The sequence below is a fragment of the Equus przewalskii genome, chromosome 19 (assembly GCF_037783145.1).
Source record: "Equus przewalskii isolate Varuska chromosome 19, EquPr2, whole genome shotgun sequence".
NCBI classification, from domain to species: domain Eukaryota; kingdom Metazoa; phylum Chordata; class Mammalia; order Perissodactyla; family Equidae; genus Equus; species Equus przewalskii.
In genome coordinates this window covers 39,393,986-39,415,090 of record NC_091849.1, presented here as the reverse complement: position 1 = coordinate 39,415,090, position 21,105 = coordinate 39,393,986, and the positions used below count along the sequence as shown (strand labels likewise).

General features: G+C 38.1%; 1 protein-coding gene across 6 annotated transcripts in view; it reads left to right on the top strand.

Annotated features, from left to right (window-relative positions):
• The window catches only part of KIF6 (kinesin family member 6), a 371,498-nt gene that overhangs the window by 115,076 nt on the left and 235,317 nt on the right, over positions 1–21,105 (top strand). For all 6 annotated transcript variants that reach the window (XM_070584535.1, XM_070584539.1, XM_070584537.1 and 3 more), the window contains one exon: positions 13,189–13,395. In XM_070584535.1, the coding sequence (XP_070440636.1) occupies positions 13,189–13,395 (207 nt within the window). The remainder of the gene's footprint in view (positions 1–13,188; positions 13,396–21,105) is intronic.

The window sequence follows — 21,105 nt, the reverse complement described above, 5'->3', positions numbered from 1 at the left end:
ATCAGGTAATAGAGGGAGTATTCTTCATAAGCTTAAGTATATTACTTAAATGCAATTTTTGTTTTAAAAAAGTAGCTCAAAAGTATAAGAGTCTCAAAGAAAAGATTACAAGAAAAGAGAAGATAAAAGCAAACTTGAAGTACTCAGAAAAGAAAGAGAAAAAGAAAGGCATTACAGAGATGATAGTACCGTTAGAAGCAAAGAAGAAGGAAGAAGAGGAAGAGGAAGAACTGTGGCTGAGAAATGACTAAGGATATAAAAGCCCTGAAAGAAAGTTACACCTAGAAAGAGAGACAACGGAGATCCCAATTATAAATAACTAGAAATCTCGAAAAGAAAAGAGCAAAGTCAACAGAAAAAACATGGCTAGAGAGAAAGAGAGAGAAAAAAGATGCCTGAAATTTGGAATTACTTGAATCTACAGATGAAAAGGACATGCTGTGTCCAAGAAAAAATTGAAAGAGCTCAACTCCAAGATAAAATCTGTTGAAGTTCATAATTTCCAAAGCCAAAGAAAAAGCCTTATGGACATCCTGTCAGAAAATGCAAGCCAACTATGAGTGAAAATAAAATACATTTTTCTCAGACTTTTCCATAGGAACATTCAGTGCCAGGAGACAGTGGAACAAGATCTGAAGCAAGAATACTGTGTTCCAATAATTTTATACCCAGACGAATTGTCAAATTGTCCTTAAAAAATGAAATCATCAGACAAATATTTTTAAGCATGTGTGAATTCGGGGGGGATGTGAACCCAGGGATTCTTTTTAATCATTGCTTGATAAGAAAGTCTAACCAACAGGTAAATCAAAATAAAGAACTCAGGAACTAAGAAGCATTACAAAACGACTGATGAGAAACACTGAATTTATTTACATGTAGACATAAGATTAAACAACTTTGTTAACTAAACATTATAAACTTCAAAAATATAAAAGTAATAATAGATATAACAAAAATTTGGACTTAGGACAGAGAGGCGGTTGTGGTGTTCTAAGCAAGCTAACTTTCTTATATTTCAAAGCAAGAAATGAATAGATAGATACTGTCTAAATGTCAACCATATAGTTAAAAAAACATAATGACCCAAATCCCTTACTGTTTTCCATGAATTTTTCTTAATTCTAAAGAGATGCTTTTAGAAAAAAGATGTGCATCTCTTACCACGAAAAAATATTTATCTGAAGCTCACCAACTGCCTTCAGTTTTGTTTCTTTTTTCTTTTATTAAATTTAAGTAAAATTTAACTTAATTTTTAATTAACAATATTATGTATGGTATGCTTTTGTTTTGGTAAAAGTACTACTTCTGTTCTTCTATTTGTATATATGTATAAACAAATATCTAAAAAAAAATTTATCAAACATTAACATTGTTGTTTTTGATTGGGAGATCTTCACTTTCATCTTTGCTACTTTTTGTGTTGTTTGGATTTTAAAAATAATGAGTGTGGTAGGGATTACCAGTACTCACCAAAACTTCTGGTTTATTCCTTCTGACACATGCTTCCTTGAAGTTGAGAGTTCATGTGACTTGCTCCAGTCAATGAAATCTGAGTGAAAGTGACGTATTACTTTTGTGTTGAAGCCTTTAAGAACTAATATGAAATTCTCCTTAATCTCCTCCTCTTTTGTGTTAAACTCTGAAGCTTTATGTTGAGATGGTAGCCTTTCATGATGGCGGCACCTGCACCAGTCTTGCTGGTGTCAAGTGTATAGAGCAGAGCCATCATTAAATCATACTGGACAAATAATGTCAGCAAGAAAGAAACCTTTGTGATTTTAAGCGTCTGAGACTATGGTGTTGTTTGTTAATTTGCTACCACAGTATAACTTGGTCTGTCTTGATGAATATGTGTCATTTTTTTTTTTTGAGGATGATTGGCCCTGACCTAACATCCTTGACCCTCTACTTTGTGTGGGGACACCTGCCACAGCTTGGCTTGATAAGCAGTGCTAGGTCCACACCCGGCATCTGAACCAGTGGATCCCAGGACACTGAAGCAGAGCACACCAACTTAACTGCTATGCCACTGGGCCAGCCCCTGAATATGTGTCATTTTTACAAAATTATAGCTCATTATTCATACTTCATACAATGCAAATATAGCATGGCTTTTTTAGTAAGAAAACAAGGTTTATGTTAGTCCTGTAAATTTCATCTACTTTTCAAATGGATTTGAAGCAATTTACAGTATTAAAACACGTAAATCTGGACAGAAAATGTCAAAGAAAAAAATTTATTAAAGGTTATCTCAATTTAAAAGAAGTTAGATGGATATGATACACAACTGGAATGAATGAATTATTGCCACTAAGGACAAAAGTTAGCTATGATTCTTTGGGCAGACAAGTAAAAACAAGGGCAACATTTTGGCCTTTGGGGTTATACAGTTTTTGTTGTTCAGAGAGCAAGCTTACAGGTATTGAATTGTAGGTAAAATATATGTACACTTGTTTAAAGGGTTTTGTGTGACAAAATGAGCAGTGTCTTACCTGTAACTTTGAACAAAATACCAAAACTTTATACTTCTATCAATCTTGTATAATATCTGAAAGCATTATATTAAATTTTAGTGTACTCAATTGAGTGTATCAGTCAGGATCCAGCAATGAAAACACACCACTCTGTATTTAAAACAGGAAAATCAACGCAGCTCGTTTTGTTTCATTGGTGATGGAAGAATCTGAGAAGCCAAACACGGGATGGTGACGCATCTCAGGGATTAACAACAACAACTACGATCTGTAGGCAGGTCTCAGCTAGTGGGAGGCGCTGGCGGGGGATTGGAGGGTGTGAGGAAGGGAAAAGCCAGAGTATTTCTCCCCCTTCCTGCCTTCCCAGTTGAATGCTAGCTAAAAGGAGTCTTGGGAAAATGCTGCCTTTAGAATTTAGTGTCTCTGTTATGTCAAGCAAAATAGAGGAAAGGGAAGGAATGGATCAGAGGGCAAAGACGCCTAGGATTAGCCCCTGAGTAAAGGCATTTCTATAAGAAACTAAGATAATAACTCAGATAGATTGCTTTTGGCTTATCTTACAAATAGGAATACACATGGGGAAAACTGGCAGGAAGTCAATTTGCGGCTGTCGTTTTAAGCACAGAAGCTATTGTTCTAGCATTCCTTGCTGATAAATATTTTCATTTTTTGGCAGGCAGACTTTTGTATCTATTCCTTGTATTGGTTTCAAGCTAGGAGGGAAGAGACGGGGTCTTATCAGCCACCAAAAGCCTTCAACAAGTAATTTGATCATGTTTTGGGTTTGCCATTTGGAGTCTTGCTGATTCTAACAGCAAGAGATCTCTTCATGGCCGTGGAGAGAACTGTGGAATCTTCAAAATGTGGAGAAATTATTATTGGGCTATAAAATGGAGTGAAATAAAATACCTAATACTAGACATCTATGCTTCCAGAGTTCCTCCTTCAGCATGTCTGCTGTGAGTGACATTGCCTTCAACCCTCAAATCCCTGTCTGCTACTGATCTTGATGTCTGAACTCAAACATTGCATTGGGAGCTATCACAATCAATTTGACAGGATAAACTTCTTTCATAAGAATAAAATTATACAAAAGTATATCTGAGTTCGACTCGCTGTGTTATCACTATATCTCTTCCTAGTTGTCTATACACAGCATAGTAAATGGTATTTCCAGCTTACCTATAATCTTGAGGTATGTAGTGTGTATAAAAAGGGTTTTCCTAAAGACAGTTTAAATGAACTGCTATAAATTCTTGAGGAGATCTTTAGACTTCTTAGCCCCATAATATTATTGTTCCAGTTATGTGTATGGTCAGACTTAGAAATTGTTAAGCCAGACTCAATTTTAAAAGGAATAGAAAAGAGAAAAAAGTTAAACTCTATTTAAAAGATTAAAAATGGATATGTTAGACAACAGGGCTGAGTTACTTATTCTCATTGAGGACTAAATTTAGCTATAATTCTTCTTGTAGTCGAGTAGAAAGAAAAAAGGGTGGGGAAGATTTGGGGCTATGTAGTTTCCATTGTTCAGAGCAAACCTTTATGCTGGTAATAATATGATGATGTCCAGGTCCAGAATGATAAACAGGGCTGATAATTGAATGGAGCAATGATTAAAGATATAGGTCAACTCCTTCTCAATTTGCCATATGTGCCGATCTTTGCATACTTACATTTTTATATACATGTGTTTGACTTTGATTTGCCAAATCCTGGAGAAATGACCCATAGGGAAACAATCTTCTGAATCCTGACACCCAACAGGAGAAGAGCCATCACTAATTCTGACATTCAGTTTTCCTAAAATTATTAGGTCAACTAATAAATCTTTGAGGACGTGAAAATCAAAAATCCATCAAATTGATTCCAGACTTGTTAGGAGGGATATATAATAAAACATAATAGGCTATTCTCATCAGAAAGGTGAATCATAATTGCTAGAACATTCTTATTATATGTTCCAGATTGCTCCAAAGCTTACTTTTAAATTTTAAGCCAAATTGGTGTGCCTAGTCCATTTTTCTCTTTTAAAAAACTACTTTGACAATATGCAGGACCTAGAGATCCTGCAACTGGGGAAAATGATTTTGATCACTTTTCTAAAAGCCAGGTATCTTATGAAGAGAAAAATCAGAAAGGAAAATGAGCAGTTTAGGATTACTAATCCAATCGAGCTTATCTAATTGGGGATATTTTGCTGTTCAGGCAGTATGCTCTGAAACAACCTCAGAAAAGAGCAAGGCAGATGTTTATAGGGTCTCGTGCTAAACCACTAGGTTTAGGCAGGCCTGACTTTTCCAGGCTGAGTTAGAGGAGATCAGGTGCTTGGTGGGCCTCTTAATCCAACCCGTTTCCTATGGAATCATTGAACCAATGGGGAGAGGGTTGGGTAGTCCTTGATTAAGGGTGGGTTTTGACCTGAAAGGCTGGTATATCAGCCTAGAAAGCATATAGAGATTAGTATTTTCGGTCTTCCATTCAGATAGAGCAAATGAGCAGAGGAACAGATCAATTAGGATATCTGGTTAGAGAGTGTTATCAAACAAAATCAGAGTGGAAAGTTGAATTCTGGATTCTGTGGCAGCTGTTGTTATTAGTTGGTTTGCCTTGAAGAATCTCAAGTGTATCCATTATGTACTCCTGTTCAGTCTGAGAGATTTTCTTCACCTGACTTAGTTTAGTTGAAATTCCTGTTGAGATATTTCAATCCAAACTAGCAGCGTGAGGGGCCAGTCCGGTGGCGCAGCGGTGAAGTTCTCACTTTCCGCTTCTCACTGGCCCAGGGTTCACCAGTTAGGATCCCGGGTACGGACATGGCACTGCTTGGTGTGCCATGCTGTGGTAGGCATCCCACATATAAAATAGAGGAAGATGGGCATGGATGTTAGCTCAGGGCCAGGCTTCCTCAGCAAAATGAGGAGGATTGGCAGCAGTTAGTTCAGGGCTAATCTTCCTCAAAAAAACAAAAAACACAAAATAGCAGAGTGATTGAAAAAAAGATTTTGATATGTAAGACTGGAATATAAGTATAAGATATGGCAAGAAATAAGCAAGCATTCAAAGGATCCTAGAAAACCTTATGTGTAACATATAGAGATTATTTGAATCATTGAAGTCTGTATTAACTATAATCATTTTTGAAGTGATTGAAAACATAGATTAACTAAAAGTAGAAAAAATGTTACAAAAAATAATAGTATATTATGTAAACACAAAAACCACATTTCACTTATCAATTCTTGCCCCTAAAATCAAATTTTTCAGTCTTGAAAATGGCCACACACACATACCATACACAGCATCATGAAATAGTGAAAAAAAGTGAAGGTTTTAATTTACAAGGAATCACTAATCTGCCGATAAGAATATGCATAACAAAAACATAAAGTGTCAGGATTGGTTGTTGTACATCTGCAGAACCCAAAGGGGAAGCTGAATAAGCAGCGTTTTGAAACGTTTATCAGTGTTACTTAATTCTTGTTATAGTGTTTCTTTCAAGTTTCTCTTTCAGCTTAGCAGTACAATCGGCCCTCTGTACAATTCAACCCACTGCCGATCAAAAGGCCTATGATCGTTGTGTCTGCACTGAACATGTACAGGCTTTGTTTTCTTCTCATTATTCCCTAAGTAATACAGTGTACCAGCTATTTACATAGTATTTACATTGTATTAGATACTATAAGTAATCTGGAGATGACTTAAAGTATATGAGAGGATGTGCATAGGTTATATGCGAATACCTCACCATTTTATAGAAGGGACCTGAGCATCTGTGGATTTGGGTATCTGTGGGGGTCCTGAAACCAATCCCCTACATATACTGAGGGATGACTGTATCTCCTGCTCTGGAGAAAATGATTCTTGTTTAATGAAATTTGAGAGATTTTTAAACATAGCTTCTGAGAGTGGTAGCTCAGCCAGTGCCAGTAAATGGCCTGAACAGCCGTAGAAGGAGTTTTAGCCTTCAATGTGGGCATGTGGTGTTTTCTCGATGTAATTCTATAATATGTAAAGTCCTCTGCAAAAGCAGCTTCCAGGACCACCACAAACCACATTGCTGCTCCAATCCCTTTCTGTCTAGAGAGTTCGAAGCCACCATTGTCTGACAGGATCATTTTTGCAGCACCTTTTATAATCCACCTTGCTCTTCACACCACACAAAAAGGGCTGGCCACCAAACACTCATTTGCAGCCCAATGGATAACACCATCATCCCCCACTGACCACTGTAGCAAGTTGTTCATTACAATGTCATAATTTTTTTAATGATGAACATTTAAAAGTCTGTTTGGAACAATCCATCCTTTAGATTTTTCCAGAGTTTGGATATTAAGGATCTACTTTATGCACAAATGTTAAATGTCCTTTCAGAACACAATGGCTGATGCCAGTTGTGAATAGTCCAAGGGGAATTCATGAAGATCAATGAATTTTGAGTAGGCTTATTTTGGAAGAAGAAAAGGGCGTACTTTTCCAGTAAGAAATACTAGGCGATACTTGACCAGCAAGAGGACACTAGGTAAGATAAAGGGCAGTTGAAGATGGAGAAGGTAGTGGTTTTAAGAGCTCTGGAATCAGGCACAAAGAATAACTGAAGCCCAAGGTAGGTAGAGAGATTTGAATCAATCTGGCTGTTTTAAATAATTTTTAGACTTAAATGAATTATATTCCATGGATTTAAAGAGTTTGCGGATGTAGTCTGAATTATTTGGAGATTTTTGGAAATGATGGAGTATGCCATAGAGATTCCAGAAAACTAGAAATGAGCAAGAGTCAACAATTTAACAAATATTTTTGCACACTATTATGCTATGTTATGCTGGGGTTACAGTGATGAATAAGACACAGTCCCTGCCCTCAAGAAACTCAGAATCTAGGTGAGAGGAGGAAGGAAATGGAGAGTCTTTGCAAGGAGGTAACCTTTCAGATGGACATTTAGTGAGAACCAAGAATTTGCTATGCTGGAGATGAGAAAGGGGAAAACTAACTTTCATGGACCACAGACTACAGATAGGATGAATCTGTAAGGGACCCACTGAGCCTGGGTTTTTAGACTTTTACCCCACAAAAGAAAGTCATCTAGTCTCAACTTTCCAAAAATAAAAACGTATTTGGAAAATGACAAGTTAATATTTTTGATACCAAATCATAAGAAAGGAATCTGATAAATGACTATTAAATAATGGTCAATAAGCAATTAAGGAAGAGTCAACATTGATTCACCTTAAACTAATTCTATTTAATTTTCTGATAGGGTTATAAAATTCATAGATCAAGTGAGTCCAATTTATTTAATAAAGTCTCTCAAAATATCCTTGAGGATATAAAGAGAGATTGAAGGTATATGAAGGTACTTGGAGTGAAACCAATGTGAAAATACCCATAACTGTTACCTCACAGGGTGCAGAGTAGGGATGTCTTCAAGAAATGTTGTTGTTCTGCCTTAGTTGGTGTCTTACAAATTTTTTGGATGAGGATATATGAGATATTTTCATTTGTAGATAGCACAAAATTGCAAAAAAAAATCAAGATCCAGAATTATCTGAACAGATTGTAGCACTGAGGTAAAAACTAATTAAATGTAGTCATCAAATAAATATGTGTGTGTGTGTGTGTGTGTGTGTATGTTTCCCAAAGAAATTTCATAGCATGGGTAACAGGCTTGAACAAATATAGTATAACACTTCACGTGCTATTTACTGGCAACGCTAGATTTAGATTTCCCAGATTCCAGTGTCCTGGGCTGTGATTAGGCTACATTTGAAAGAATATATTCAATCAGAGTGTCAGAGTGCCATATTTAAAAAAGAGTTTGATAAACAGTTGGGTAAGACGCAGTTGAAGGAGCTAGAGATATTTAGTCTTAGGGAGCATGCTAGTTTAATTGAGGGATATAGGGAGGAATGACATAATCAAATACGTCTTTTAAAAATATTACTCTGTCTGCAAGGTGGAGAACAATTGGAGGAGACAAGAGCAAATATGGGGAGACTAGTAAAGAGAGAATGTGGTAACCCAGGTAAGAGGTAAAGGATGTTTGGAGATGGAGAGAAGTGGAGGTAAATTCAACAGGAATAGGATGGATTGGATATCCATCCATGGGACATGGAGTGAGGGAAAGGGATGAGGTTGTTCTGGGAACATTAGGGTCAAGACGCTGGCAAGGCATTTTAGTGGCAATTATCAGTCTCTTGGACATTCTAACCTGGTGTGCAGAGAAATTGTGGTTGGAAATAAGGATATGGGAAGGGTGTCTGAATAGAGTGAATAGCAACGGTGATGGACGTTTATATGACCTTCTACAGTTCATGGCCCACTTCAACACTCAGTAACTCAGTTGGTATTTAGCATAACACTTTGCAGCAAAGTAAGTTTTATTACGGCATTTTAAAGACATGAAAAACCAAAATTTCTTTATGTAAATTTGCTTAAGATTTCAACACTATATAAATATGGGGAGACTAGTAAAGAGAGAATGTGGTAACCCAGGTAAGAGGTAAAGGATGTTTGGAGATGGAGAGAAGTGGAGGTAAATTCAACAGGAATAGGATGGATTGGATATCCATCCATGGGACATGGAGTGAGGGAAAGGGATGAGGTTGTTCTGGGAACATTAGGGTCAAGTAACTAGTAAGTGATGGAACCAGGACTTGAAACCAGGTCATGCGATACCAAAGTCTAAAATTTTGGGCGTGTGATTTTTCACCCACTACAGTGCCTATCCAATGAGAATCAGAGCCATCGAAGAGTTCCCCAAGGGGAAGGATCTGAGGGTCATAGTTTGGGACATGCCCATTTTAGGGACTGGAGAGAAGAGGGTGTTTGACTCCAGAAACCGGGGAGTAGCAGGGGGTGGAGAGCTTCCCTCATGAGGGAATGGTTTGCCTTCTTAGGTGCTCCCTGGAGCATCAGGACACTCAGTGCTGGGTACAGATCACTTTCTTTATCTCATGTTTGCCTTTTTCTCATTGTTCACTCTCTCTTCATATGTTTCGTATTTAGCTCCTGAACTAGATTATAAATTCCTTGAGGGCAAGGTCTGTGTCTTACTTTCCTCTTACTCTCTGTACTGCCTAAAGCAGAGCTGTACACATAGACTGATAGGAAATGTGAAAGCTCTCTGCATGCGGATGATTAATCATCGCTAGAATTTTTCCAAAGACACGCTCTCTAGTGCCAAGAGCACATTTGTTTAAAATGTGCGCTTAAATTTGAATGAATCTGCCTAAATGGTGCCATCTGTTCTTAGGCAGTTTCAGAAATGTTTTAATATAGTTTTACCTTTTGAAAGGACAAACGTAGGGGCGTGCTGTGAGACAAAAAGATGTCCTTAAATAAACACAGAGCAGACACCAGCACATTCAATCACACTTAAGCAGCTACACATAAAGAATGTTTTCTGAGGTTTAAGGAAATTTTAGCTAAGAGGACACCAACTACTACTTCATGCAGAAAATATTTATGAGAAGTTACAAAATTGTAGGCATGGACTCCTGCAGCATATTACTGCATTTTAATTATGGACTCCAGAAATACAATTTAATTTGATGTAAATCTCACGTTCCTTTGAAATGGGTTCACTTTTCAAATATTCGATAATGGTACGCATTTTACTGTGATTTCAGTATATCAATTTAGAAGTTGAAGACAGCTGTTGGGAACAGTCTCTATGTTATTCATTTATATCAATTGTCAATTTGACTCTCATTACAGTACTGTAGGATTTATTGTTGTGCGAATATAACAGTGAAATGAAACCCATGTTTAAGTTCTGCAAATAACTTACAGTCACTTCCAGAACACCTCAACTTAGGTTCTAAATTTGAGCTTGCGGTTTTACATGCACAGTTATTTGCTGATCCACTTTAGCTTGCAAAATCACACACTGGCTAGGTTTGGGTATAGTTATTGTGGTAACAAGTAATGTGTCGAATTTTCAGCCTATTTAACTCACTAGCTACATCATCATCACCAAAACTATGCCAGTATTTTGACATCTGTGTATTTTGGTAGTTGGTGTAAATCAACAGTGGTGTATATCAAGAATTTATATTTACAGAAAGAATTTCTTGTTAAAATAGCATCCAAATATGTTACCCTCTCTGAATACATGTGCATCCATGTGGAAATTCTTTCATCGAATCCCATTTTGTAAAACTGGAGATCTGAACACGTTTACTCATATGAACATTCATTTGGAATATTTTCAGATAAATTTTATTTTTAGATATTTTTAGATATCAGAATTTGCTTCTGATAATTTTTAAACAAAAGATACAAGATATTACAGATAAAGTTGAAATCCCTTCTTGGCCTTTTGCTGTGCATTCCTCACAAAGGCAAGCACTATCATCAATTTGCTTTCTTTCCAGTCCATATTTTTGTACTTTTAGTAACCTAAGTCATAACACTATGAATGAATATTTTTAGATGACATTGCTTTTTTAACGATCTAAGTTCTACCATAGTGTTTATATCATTCTTTAATGTGCTAAAGCATTTTAGAAATCTGTCTTTGTCAATCTATCCAAAGGTGCTTCATTTTAACTTCTCTGTAGTTTGAATTATCCCAGTTTATTCATCTTTTCCATCATAGATTTTCATTTAGGTTATACATCTTGCACCAATTTCTTGCTATCCCAGACAATGTTGCAGTGAATGTTCATATGTGTGTGTGTGTGTGTGTGTGTCTTACTCTCTTTTTCTCTCTCTGTCTCAGTGTACCTGTCCCAGATTTCTCCCTAGAAAATACAGCTGGTAGTCTGTTGCTGGGTTGTGGGTTATGTGGATTTGCAGCTTTACCACATATTGTCAAATTGCTCTCAAAAACGGTTCTTAATTTATACTCCACCAGCAGTACATAAAAGTTCCCATTTCCTTATAGGCTTGCAAACACTTGTTTTGTTAGACTTTATTTTTTAAATTTTTGTCGGTCTGATGGATGTGAATGAAATAGTCCATCGTTATGGCTCTAGTTATTTGTCCTGCTTGTTTGTGTGTCTGAGCATTTTTTTCAAATACTTATTGACTGTTTCAGGTTTCCTCTTTGTGGGTTACCTGTTCATATCCTTTGTCCATTATTTTTCTGAGTTGCGTGTCTTTTTCTTATTGATTTGTGTGAGTTCTTTATTTCATATATTAATCTTTTGTCGGCCATATGTATTGCAAATATCATCCCCAGTCTTTTAACTTTTTGGTAGATTTTATCACACTGAAATTCTTTAATTTTGAATTATTTGGTCAAATATCTTAAATCAATTCATTTTTATGTTTTATGTCTTATCATAAAATATCTATTACTTCCTTGGGTTGACTATGATATGCTTCCATATTTTCTTATATTAGTGTTGATTTGCTTCCATATTTTCTTATATTAGTGTTAAAATTGTATTTTATATATGTCTTTAATACATTCTGGTATTTATTTGTGTGTATAGTGTGAGAAAGCAATCTAAACTTTATTTTTTTCGTGATGGACGGCCAGTTATTCCAGCACCATTTACTCATTAGTCCATTCTTTCTCCACTGTGTTGTGATGTCACCTCGATCCTATTCAGAGTTCCTAAATGAGCACAGTATGTTTTACTGAGCCAGTTATCTGTTCCTGTGCCAACACCACACTGTATTAATTACTGCAGCATTATGACATACCTTGATGTACAGCAGGACGAGTCCCCCTTGCTTATTCTTCTTTCATAGAATGGTTTTTTATTTTTCAATATTTGCTCTTCCATCTGATTTCTAGAATCAGTTTGTCCTGTTCCACAAACAAAACCTGTGGCATTTTTATTTCAATTGCGTTGACTATATAGGTTAATACGGAGAGATTAATACATAGTTAATTTTGTGTTTTCCCATCCATGAAATGGTATATTAGTATCTAGGACACCATTTATTCAGGTTTTCTTTTTGTATCCTTTAATATTATTTTATCATTTTCCCTACAAATTACACATCTTTTATAAGATTAATTACTTATTATCTTGTCATCTTTGTTGCCATTATGAATAATATTAGATTTCCTGATTAATTATTGCTGAGTTATTAGAACTTCCTTGATTTGGCATAGTGATCTTACATCCAGCAAACTTGCTAAGCTTTTTAGTTTTTAACATTATTTTTGTAAATGTTCTTGCATTTTCTATGTAGACCACTATAGTTTCTGTGTATAATGACATTTTAATCTCTTCTTTTCCTATCAATATGCCCTGTTTTCCTTTTTCTTGTTTACTCCATTGGCTGGGACCTCCGGTTCAGTGTTGGGTAGTAGTGGTGATACTGATCATCCTTGTCTGTGGGTTGTGTTTACAATTGTGTAATGAATTCGCTCAATGTAGCCATTCTCCCCTCTTTTCCTATGACATTCGCATTACACATTTTTGGTATGGTTAGCCAAGGTTAAGGTATGAATTGTGGTCATGTAATGAAATAAAGTTATATTAGTAAGAAGACCTGAGCTTTACCTTGTTTGAACTCTTTCCTCACTTTCTGAATCAACCCATCCACATCTGTTATCAGTCATTCAAGAGGTAATGCATTAAAAATAACTAACTTCAAGGGTCTCAGCTAAAGTGTTTTTGTTCCATTTGACAGTGTTGGCTTCGTGGGAAATGTCTTATCCTTAGAAATGTAAATTTAAATTTGTTGATATTCTTCAAAAATTCTCATTGTTCACATTATTTTTGTTTTGCAATTTTCTTTTTTATAGACTCCTATGAACCAGGCTTCAACTCGTTCTCACTGCATTTTCACTATTCACTTATCAAGCAAAGAACCAGGATCTGCAACTGTCCGACACGCCAAACTTCATTTGGTTGACCTGGCTGGTTCAGAGCGCGTGGCAAAGACTGGAGTAGGGGGCCAGCTTCTAACAGAGGCCAAGTATATCAACTTGTCACTGCATTACTTAGAACAGGTAAAATGGACAGAATGGGCTGTAACTGTACCTACCATTTGTTGACCACATACTTTACATCAGGCATTCTACTACTGTTTTTGTTTTGTTGTGTTTCTTTTCTTCTTTTCTTGTAGAATATACATAACATAAACTTTACCATTTTAATCATTTTTAAGTGTACAAATCAGTGGCATTAAGTACATTCTCAGTGTTGTGCAACCATCACCACCAACCATTTCCAGAATTCTTTCATAATCTCAGAAACTCTGTACCCATTAAACAATAACTCCCCATTTCCTTGTACTCCCATCACCTGGTAACCTCTATTCTACTTTCTGTCTCTATGAGTTTGCCTATTCTAGATACCCATGTAAGTGGAATCATGTAATGTTTGTCCTTTTCTGTCTGATTTATTTCACTTAGCATAATGTCTTCAAGGTCCATCCATGTTGTAGCGTGTGTCAGAATTTCATTCGTTTTTTAAGATTGAATAATATTCCATTATACATATATACCACATTTTTTAGCCATTCATCTGGTGATGGACACTTGGGTTGTTTGTATCTTTTGGCTCTTGTGAATAACGACGCTATGCACATGGGTGTAGCTACTAGCATGTTGTATATATCACTGCATTTAAACTTCACAAGAGCCCTATGCTATAGGTGTTCATTATTATCCCCACCTTATAAATTTTAAAACTCAGGTCTTCCTGAGCCCTTCCCAAGGTTACCAGCTAGTGGTAAGATGAGGATTTGAATCTAGAATTGCTTGGGTCCAAAGTCTATGCTTTTTTTCACTCTGTCATTGTTTTTATTGTAAAATTTGTAGTGGGTGTGAAAATAGATTAGAAATGGCCTCCCTGAGCCTATTTTTTCAGGCTAGTAGATCAGCTGTGGGAACATAATTTAGAGATGACCAATAACTTTTCAGCATCTGGTGCCTTCATCTAGTTGGTTGTTTGGACCCTGCGATGCTTTGCCTCACCTTAGCTTCCCCTTTCTCCCCGACCCCAATTTTACTACAATCCACCCCAGTGTGTGCTCTATTTTTAATTTCTGCATTTGACTCCAAGAACAGAGAACACACATCTGAATTTAGCTAAATAAATCTTCCAGAAAAAATTCTCAACCCTAAAATGAGTGGATTGAATTAGATGGTTTCTCAAGTTCCCTTCAGCTCTGTGAGGCTAAGCACTGTGAGTTGAATGTTAAAGATGGCAGCTACTTCCAAATTCCAAACACAGGGTCGAAAACTGGGGCGGGGAAGTGCAGAGACTATTGGCAAGCCAGAGGACTTGTAATGAATGTTGGAGGCTAAAAGATTTGAGAAAAAACAAAAACAAAAAAACCTTTTTTTAACTGCATAAAGAACCCTTTTGAGACTGATGTTGTCCTGATGTTAAATGCTTTCTAATGGTCAAGTTGGCTGAAAAAGCAGATTGAGAGAGACCTAAGGGAGCTCTCTCAGAACAAGGCGCACACCGCTGGGCCCTGACCAAATGACTCCCAGTAACACAGCACCCAGCGATGAAGGCCCACGTGGTGTTCCCATCATTTAGTGTCTCCAAGAGTCAGCACTCCTGAGTTCTTTCTTGTTCAAATATTACATACTACTTTTATATAAGAGAGACTTTTACTTAATAGGATACTTATAAAACATTGATATGAAGACATAAAGGACTATATTCAAAGTGCTTTACTTTAAAGAAATATACCTACTTGTGTCAGTTGCCAGCACTGTTGGCTTTAATTCCCGTTATGTCCATGTTCATGCAAAATTGTATTCATCAGTTGAATCAGAATTTCCACCAATTGTGATCACTCAAGATATACATTCTGCCCCTAATCCTTTCTTCTTCTTCATTCTACACAACCTTTGTGAGCTGCTCCTTGTCATTAAAACTGTTCCTCTCCCCATTAGGCTTCTCTTCAAAATCCTTATAACATCAGCCTCATGTGAATAGTCTTGGTGGCTATGTGGCATTTGATTTTATACATAATTAGTTTATTTATCTAACAGTTGTTTATAAGGAACTGTCATGTGTTGAGGACTGTGCTAGGCACTGGGGCACAGTGCTGAGCAAAATAGAAACAGTCCTCCCTCCAAAAGTCTCATGGTCTGGTATAGGGAGACATGTATTGAATAAGCAATCAGTATGTACCTGGCCATAATCCAGGTGAGAGCTGTGCAGAGAAAGTCCAAGGATGAGGAGAGCTTGTAATGGGGGTCAGACTTAGACTGTGGAGGGGAGAGCTAATGAAGCTTCTCTCAGGGCTAATATTAAGCAGAGACCTGAAGAGTGAGTAGGAGTGAGCCAGCCAAGGATGGGGTTAGAGGATGGCAGGCAGTGAGAACAGTGAGCCTGTCAGCCCTTAGCTCCAGCTAGGGGGATCTATTCACCCAGGGTCGCAGTGACATTCACATGTCATTGACCTTTAGCTCTCTGAATGTCATTTATCCGTTTCCTGTTCACCCGCTGCATCACTCCAGTTGTTACCAATTTACACTGATGTACACGTGTCTTCATGGAGGTTACAGCCTAAGATAATGGAGAGAGGAGGAGATGAGAAGGAGAAGATTAGCATGAGAGGAAAGAACATGAATACAGAAACTGCAGTATGCGTCCATCGGTATGTGGGGTTGAGTAGGTCTAGGAATAGCAGCTGGAGAGAAAGTAGGAGAGTAGTAGAGAAATTTTGGAATTTCATACAGAAAAAGATGAGAGAGAACCAAAGAGTACATAGGAATGAGAAGAATAAAAAGGGTGGGCAGATTCTGCTAATGAAATAACAGACTTCAAGGAGTTTTATAAACAAATTTTTTGTGTGTAGTACTTTATTATGGGACTAATGAGACTGGAAGTGTAACACAATTTAGTTTAATTAGCTTCATTCATTCGTTCATTCAGCAAATTGTGATTGAATGTCCACTGGGTGCTTTGAGTTCTGTTAGGCAATGGGGATAAATGTATGATTAAGAAATAGTCTGTGCTGTCATGTTATCCAGTGACAGAGCAAACCATTTAAACAAATACTTCCAATACAGTAAGATAAATGCTGTACCTAATAGAAATCCATGTAAGTGTCAGTAATTAATTACATTCTCTCTGTCACAGTTTCAGTATATAAGATGGAGATGGACTCAGAAATAGTTTGGTAACCTTTCTTGCATTAATTAGCCCACACTGGTTACAGAAATTCCGTGTAGAATTGGAACTGCCCTTCTGGCCGTGTTGTAAGACCTTACACCTGCTCAGTGTACAGCCTTTCTGAGTTGAATGCACCTTATTGTGCTCATAAGGAAATAACGTTCTCTTTGCCAGAGTTTTGTTGGTTTTGGAGTTCTCCTTGTGTGTGTAGTACTTATTCCAAAAACTCTGCTCAAAAACATTTTAAGCCACAATAACAGGGTACATCTTAATCCTAGAAATCAAGTCCATGGAGGAAAAGGAAGGGGGGACATGCATACTTGTTCTAACCGTACCCCTCACCAAGTGCTCCTGGTATGACCAGCAGTTGCTATCAACCAAAACATCAAGCGAGAAAGCCCTGGGAACGAAGTGTTTGCTCTCTACCTCTGCAGACAGCAGACTCGGGGTCCCCTTCAGCCAGCGATCCAACGCTTGGCTTGCACTGAATGGTTGTGTTCAGGAGAAAAAAACTGATGGTGCCAGTGTCAGTTGTAACCACTCCAAATCTTTGTCAGTTTTCAGAGGTCAATTTTCCATGCACTTCTGAACTCTTTGAAAGAAAATCTCTTTAATTCATTAAATAATAAGCCAAATTGTTGATTTCAGGCATAGGAGATATGAAGTATAATGTGAGGTTCCACTGTTGGTCACTTAAAGAATGCTTTCAGGAACATGTTATTGTATTTATACAGGAAATCCAAAATGGAAGTAAGTATTAAAAGAACAAATCCAGGTGTAGCACCACCTCCTTACCGTGTGCCATTCAGACCATCCAGTTCCTTCCCAGTTTGGAAAGCCCAAAGCAGCCCACAAAGAACAATCTACTCTGCCTCTCTCTCAAGTCCCCACCGTTTCTGGGTCACTCTGAAGATTTATATCTGCCCCAAGGCGTCTGGGCTCACTATGGTATTCCTAAACTCCCTTAGAGCTGAGAAGATCCCTGCTCAGGATCATCTTCTTAAAGAAATGGCCTAGGACTGGGTTTACATGGCTAAAATGAGTCTCCAAGGGATCCTGAAGAACATAGCCTAAAGACCCCTCCACAACGCTGGGTGATCTTGGTTTTACCAGAAACCATCCCAGAAATGATCTCCATTGATTTTCAAAACATTTCTGTGAGACAGACAAGCAATTCAAATCCCACTTTTACAGGTGAGGAAACTGAGGCTAACAAATTTAAGGGATTGGCCTAAGATTACACAAGTGGGAAAGCTTGGTTCTGACTCTCAGTCCTGGGTTCTTTCTTCTATCGTGCACTGCCTTCACTTTCCCCATTTTTGAAGACTGTATTTTCTAATCCATAGTCTCATCTGAATTTTAATTCTTTAGCTATTTTAGAACCCTTTCTGGAAAGAACATTGGGATTGCCTCCACAACATTCACTCCAAGGGGTCGTAGCCAGGAGCCCACTACAGCTCCAGGAATAGACCCTGACTCGTCTGAGCCATGGGAGCCTGCCTTTCTCCTGGCTGCAGTGGTTGGTGCAGAGATGGCTGAAGTTGATCCCTAGCAAAGCTCAGGACTTTTGTTTAAAAACAGTTAGAGATGAAAGGCCCTTTCTCATCTCAGTTATGAATAAGGAAGCATGTAACTTCAGGGCATTTGGCAGCCATCCTATGGCCTTGAGGAGATGCAGACTTCTCCACATGAAAGATAGAGCAGAGGTATAGGCCAAAACTAAGTCCTTGGTGGTAGCACTGACCTTTTGTGTCATTTTGAACCTAAAGCCTTTCCTGTCCAGTTACATGAGCCAATAAATCTCCCTATGATTAAAGCCAGTTTAGGGTATGTTTTCTGTTACTGCAACCAAAAGCAAGTTAACTAGCATGCCATTTAATTTAATTCAACAGGAAGTTTAATAAACGCCTTCTCTTTTTTGTCATCTAAGTTGTCCATAAAGCTGTTGAATAGAAGAGATATCAATATTGTTTCCTAGACCAGGAAAAAAAAAAAACAGTGACTTTTTTTTTATGAAAGAACTTCAAAGTACTTAGAAAATTGTTACATATTTAATTGATGATTCATAAGCAATAATGCCACCCTCTCTGCACATCTGTCAAACCAACCTCTGTTTGTTCTGGTATTTGGTATTTGGGCCTACCTTTCCTGTTTCAGATATTTCATTTGTCCCCTTGGCTCTTAAGGTCTAGAGCTCTGCTCAGCACCCCATACTACCACCTTGCCACTCAGGCTTGGGTCTGCCGTGTTGCCCACTCCCTTCCCAGTTACTTAATTGGAAAAAATTCCTCAACTCTCATTCCATACTAATGACCATTACACTGTCTTCCTAGGTGAAACTAATTAATCTACTCATTCATTTGTTCATTCATTTAACAACAATGTGTTGAGCACATGTTGTACTAGTCAGATTTCTTAGTTATAGGCTGGAAAATCCACTCTGGCTAATTTAAGCAGCATAGAGTTTATTAAACATAAAGAATATGAAGAAAAGTTATGAAACTGGGCTTGGATACTCCCCAGCTGGGAGCAGGGCAACCAGGAGACACATCTAACCACACCACTGAACTGCTCTGCAAAACATTACTGTTGTCCCTACTTGGCACTTAGCACATTAAATCCTAGATTCCAGAAACTTCCCTGGCAGCTGCCTCAAAAGTACCAGATGCCTTTGCAGCCACATTCGCCTGCAAATCTGATCTTCCTTATGGCCATCACCTCTCACTACTCACCTCCAAATACCACACAGGGGTGTCTGCTTGATGGAGCTAGGTCTCATGCAAATGTGAGTTGTAGAGAGAGACTAGGGAGTGTAGTTTAATAACAAGTGAAACTGGAATGGGGGTTTTCATGATAGCTGAGTGAGACAGCTTAGTTTCTGCCACATGTGCTGGGTTTTGGGCCCTGTTCTAGGCAGTGGGGATAGAGCTGTGAACAGGAGAAACAATATCCCTGGCCTTGTGGAGCGCAAAGTCTAGTGGGGAAGCAGGTAAAAAATAAGTAAATAAATAAAATTTCAAATAGTGATAAGTACCAGAAGAAAAATAGAACAGAATAACAGCCTGGAGATAGGTGTGACACTTTAGATAGGAGGTTCATGGAAAGACCTTGTGAGGAGATAAAATTTGAGCAAAGATTTGAATGACAGGAAGCAGGAAGCTGAGGCAAGAGCATTTCCGGCAAAAAGAACAGTAAGTTCAAAGGCTGTGATGTGACACTAAGCTTGGTATGATGGAGCAACAGCAAGGCCAGTGTGGGCAATGAAAGCACGACAGGAGATGAGGTCAGATAGGCAGACAGGGGCCAGATCACCCAGGAGTTGAGTCAGTATACTAAGCATTTGGGGAAACTACTGGAAAATTGCAAGCAGGGGAATGACTTGATGTAACTTTCATTTTACAAAGCTTCCTCTGGCTGCTGTGTGGAGAGCAGACCATGGGAGGGCAAAAGGAGAAGCAAGGAGACTGATTCAAAGCCTTATGCAGTTGTCCAAGGTAGGGACGATCGAGGCTTGAACTGGAGTGGTGGCAAAAATGATGGGAAAAAGTGGTCCGTTCTGGGTAGGTTTGGTAGGTAAAACTAATACAAATTGCTGGTGGATTGGATTTGAAGGGTGAGGGAAAATCAAGAATGATGCCTAGGGTTTTGGACTGAGCCACTAGGTGGATGGTAGTGCTGTTAATAATGATGGATAAAGCCTGAGAAAGAATCAGGTTTCAGAGTAGAGGGAAGAGAAAGTCAAGAACAGATATCCAGATGGGGATACAGTGCTGCCACAGGAATAGTAGCTCAGGGAAGAGGTTGAGGCTGTTGATATGAATTGGGGAGACATCAGCATATAGATGTATTTAAGGCCGAGGAATTGCATGAGATTACACATGGAGAGAGTATGGATAAGAAAGAGAAGAGGATCAAGGACTGAGCCCTGGAGCACTCCAATATTTATAATGTGGGAAGAAGAAAAGGAAACATTCATTAACTAGTTTTTGAAGAAAGATAAAATCCAGCAAAGTGCTGTGTCCTGATTACCAAGTGAATAAAGTGTTTCCTAGAGGAGGTGATGAGTAACTGTGTTGAATGCTTGCCTGACTTGGAAATCTAATAAGATGGCGGTTGATGCTTTTGGTTCAGTGAGGGTTGCTGATGACCTTGGCAAGAGCCATCTTAGTTTAGTACTGTAGTGGGCATGCAGGATGAGAATGATCCAGGTGAGAGAGAGAGAGAAATTAATAAGAAGTGACAGAGGTTAATTGTAGGAGCTAAGTAGATGAGAGGAGAAGAGGGAGAGGATGGAGTGTTGGCCTTAGATAGGAGCAGGACAGCGACAGGAGAAAGGGTGGAAGGTTCGAGGAGTTTAGAGCTGAGGCATGAGTAGTTCTGGTTGGTCTGCTTACATCTGATGGAAGGGTGTGTGGCCACCAGCTCAGACTGAAGGCACGGAGAAGAGACTGGATAGAGGTTATAAACAAAATGATTAAAGTGTAAAGGCCTCATTTCGGAGAGCGGAAAAGTGATGTTTGAGAGAAATATCACAGGATTTCTGGTTTTTAGTAAAATCTGTGGTTATGAATTTAAAG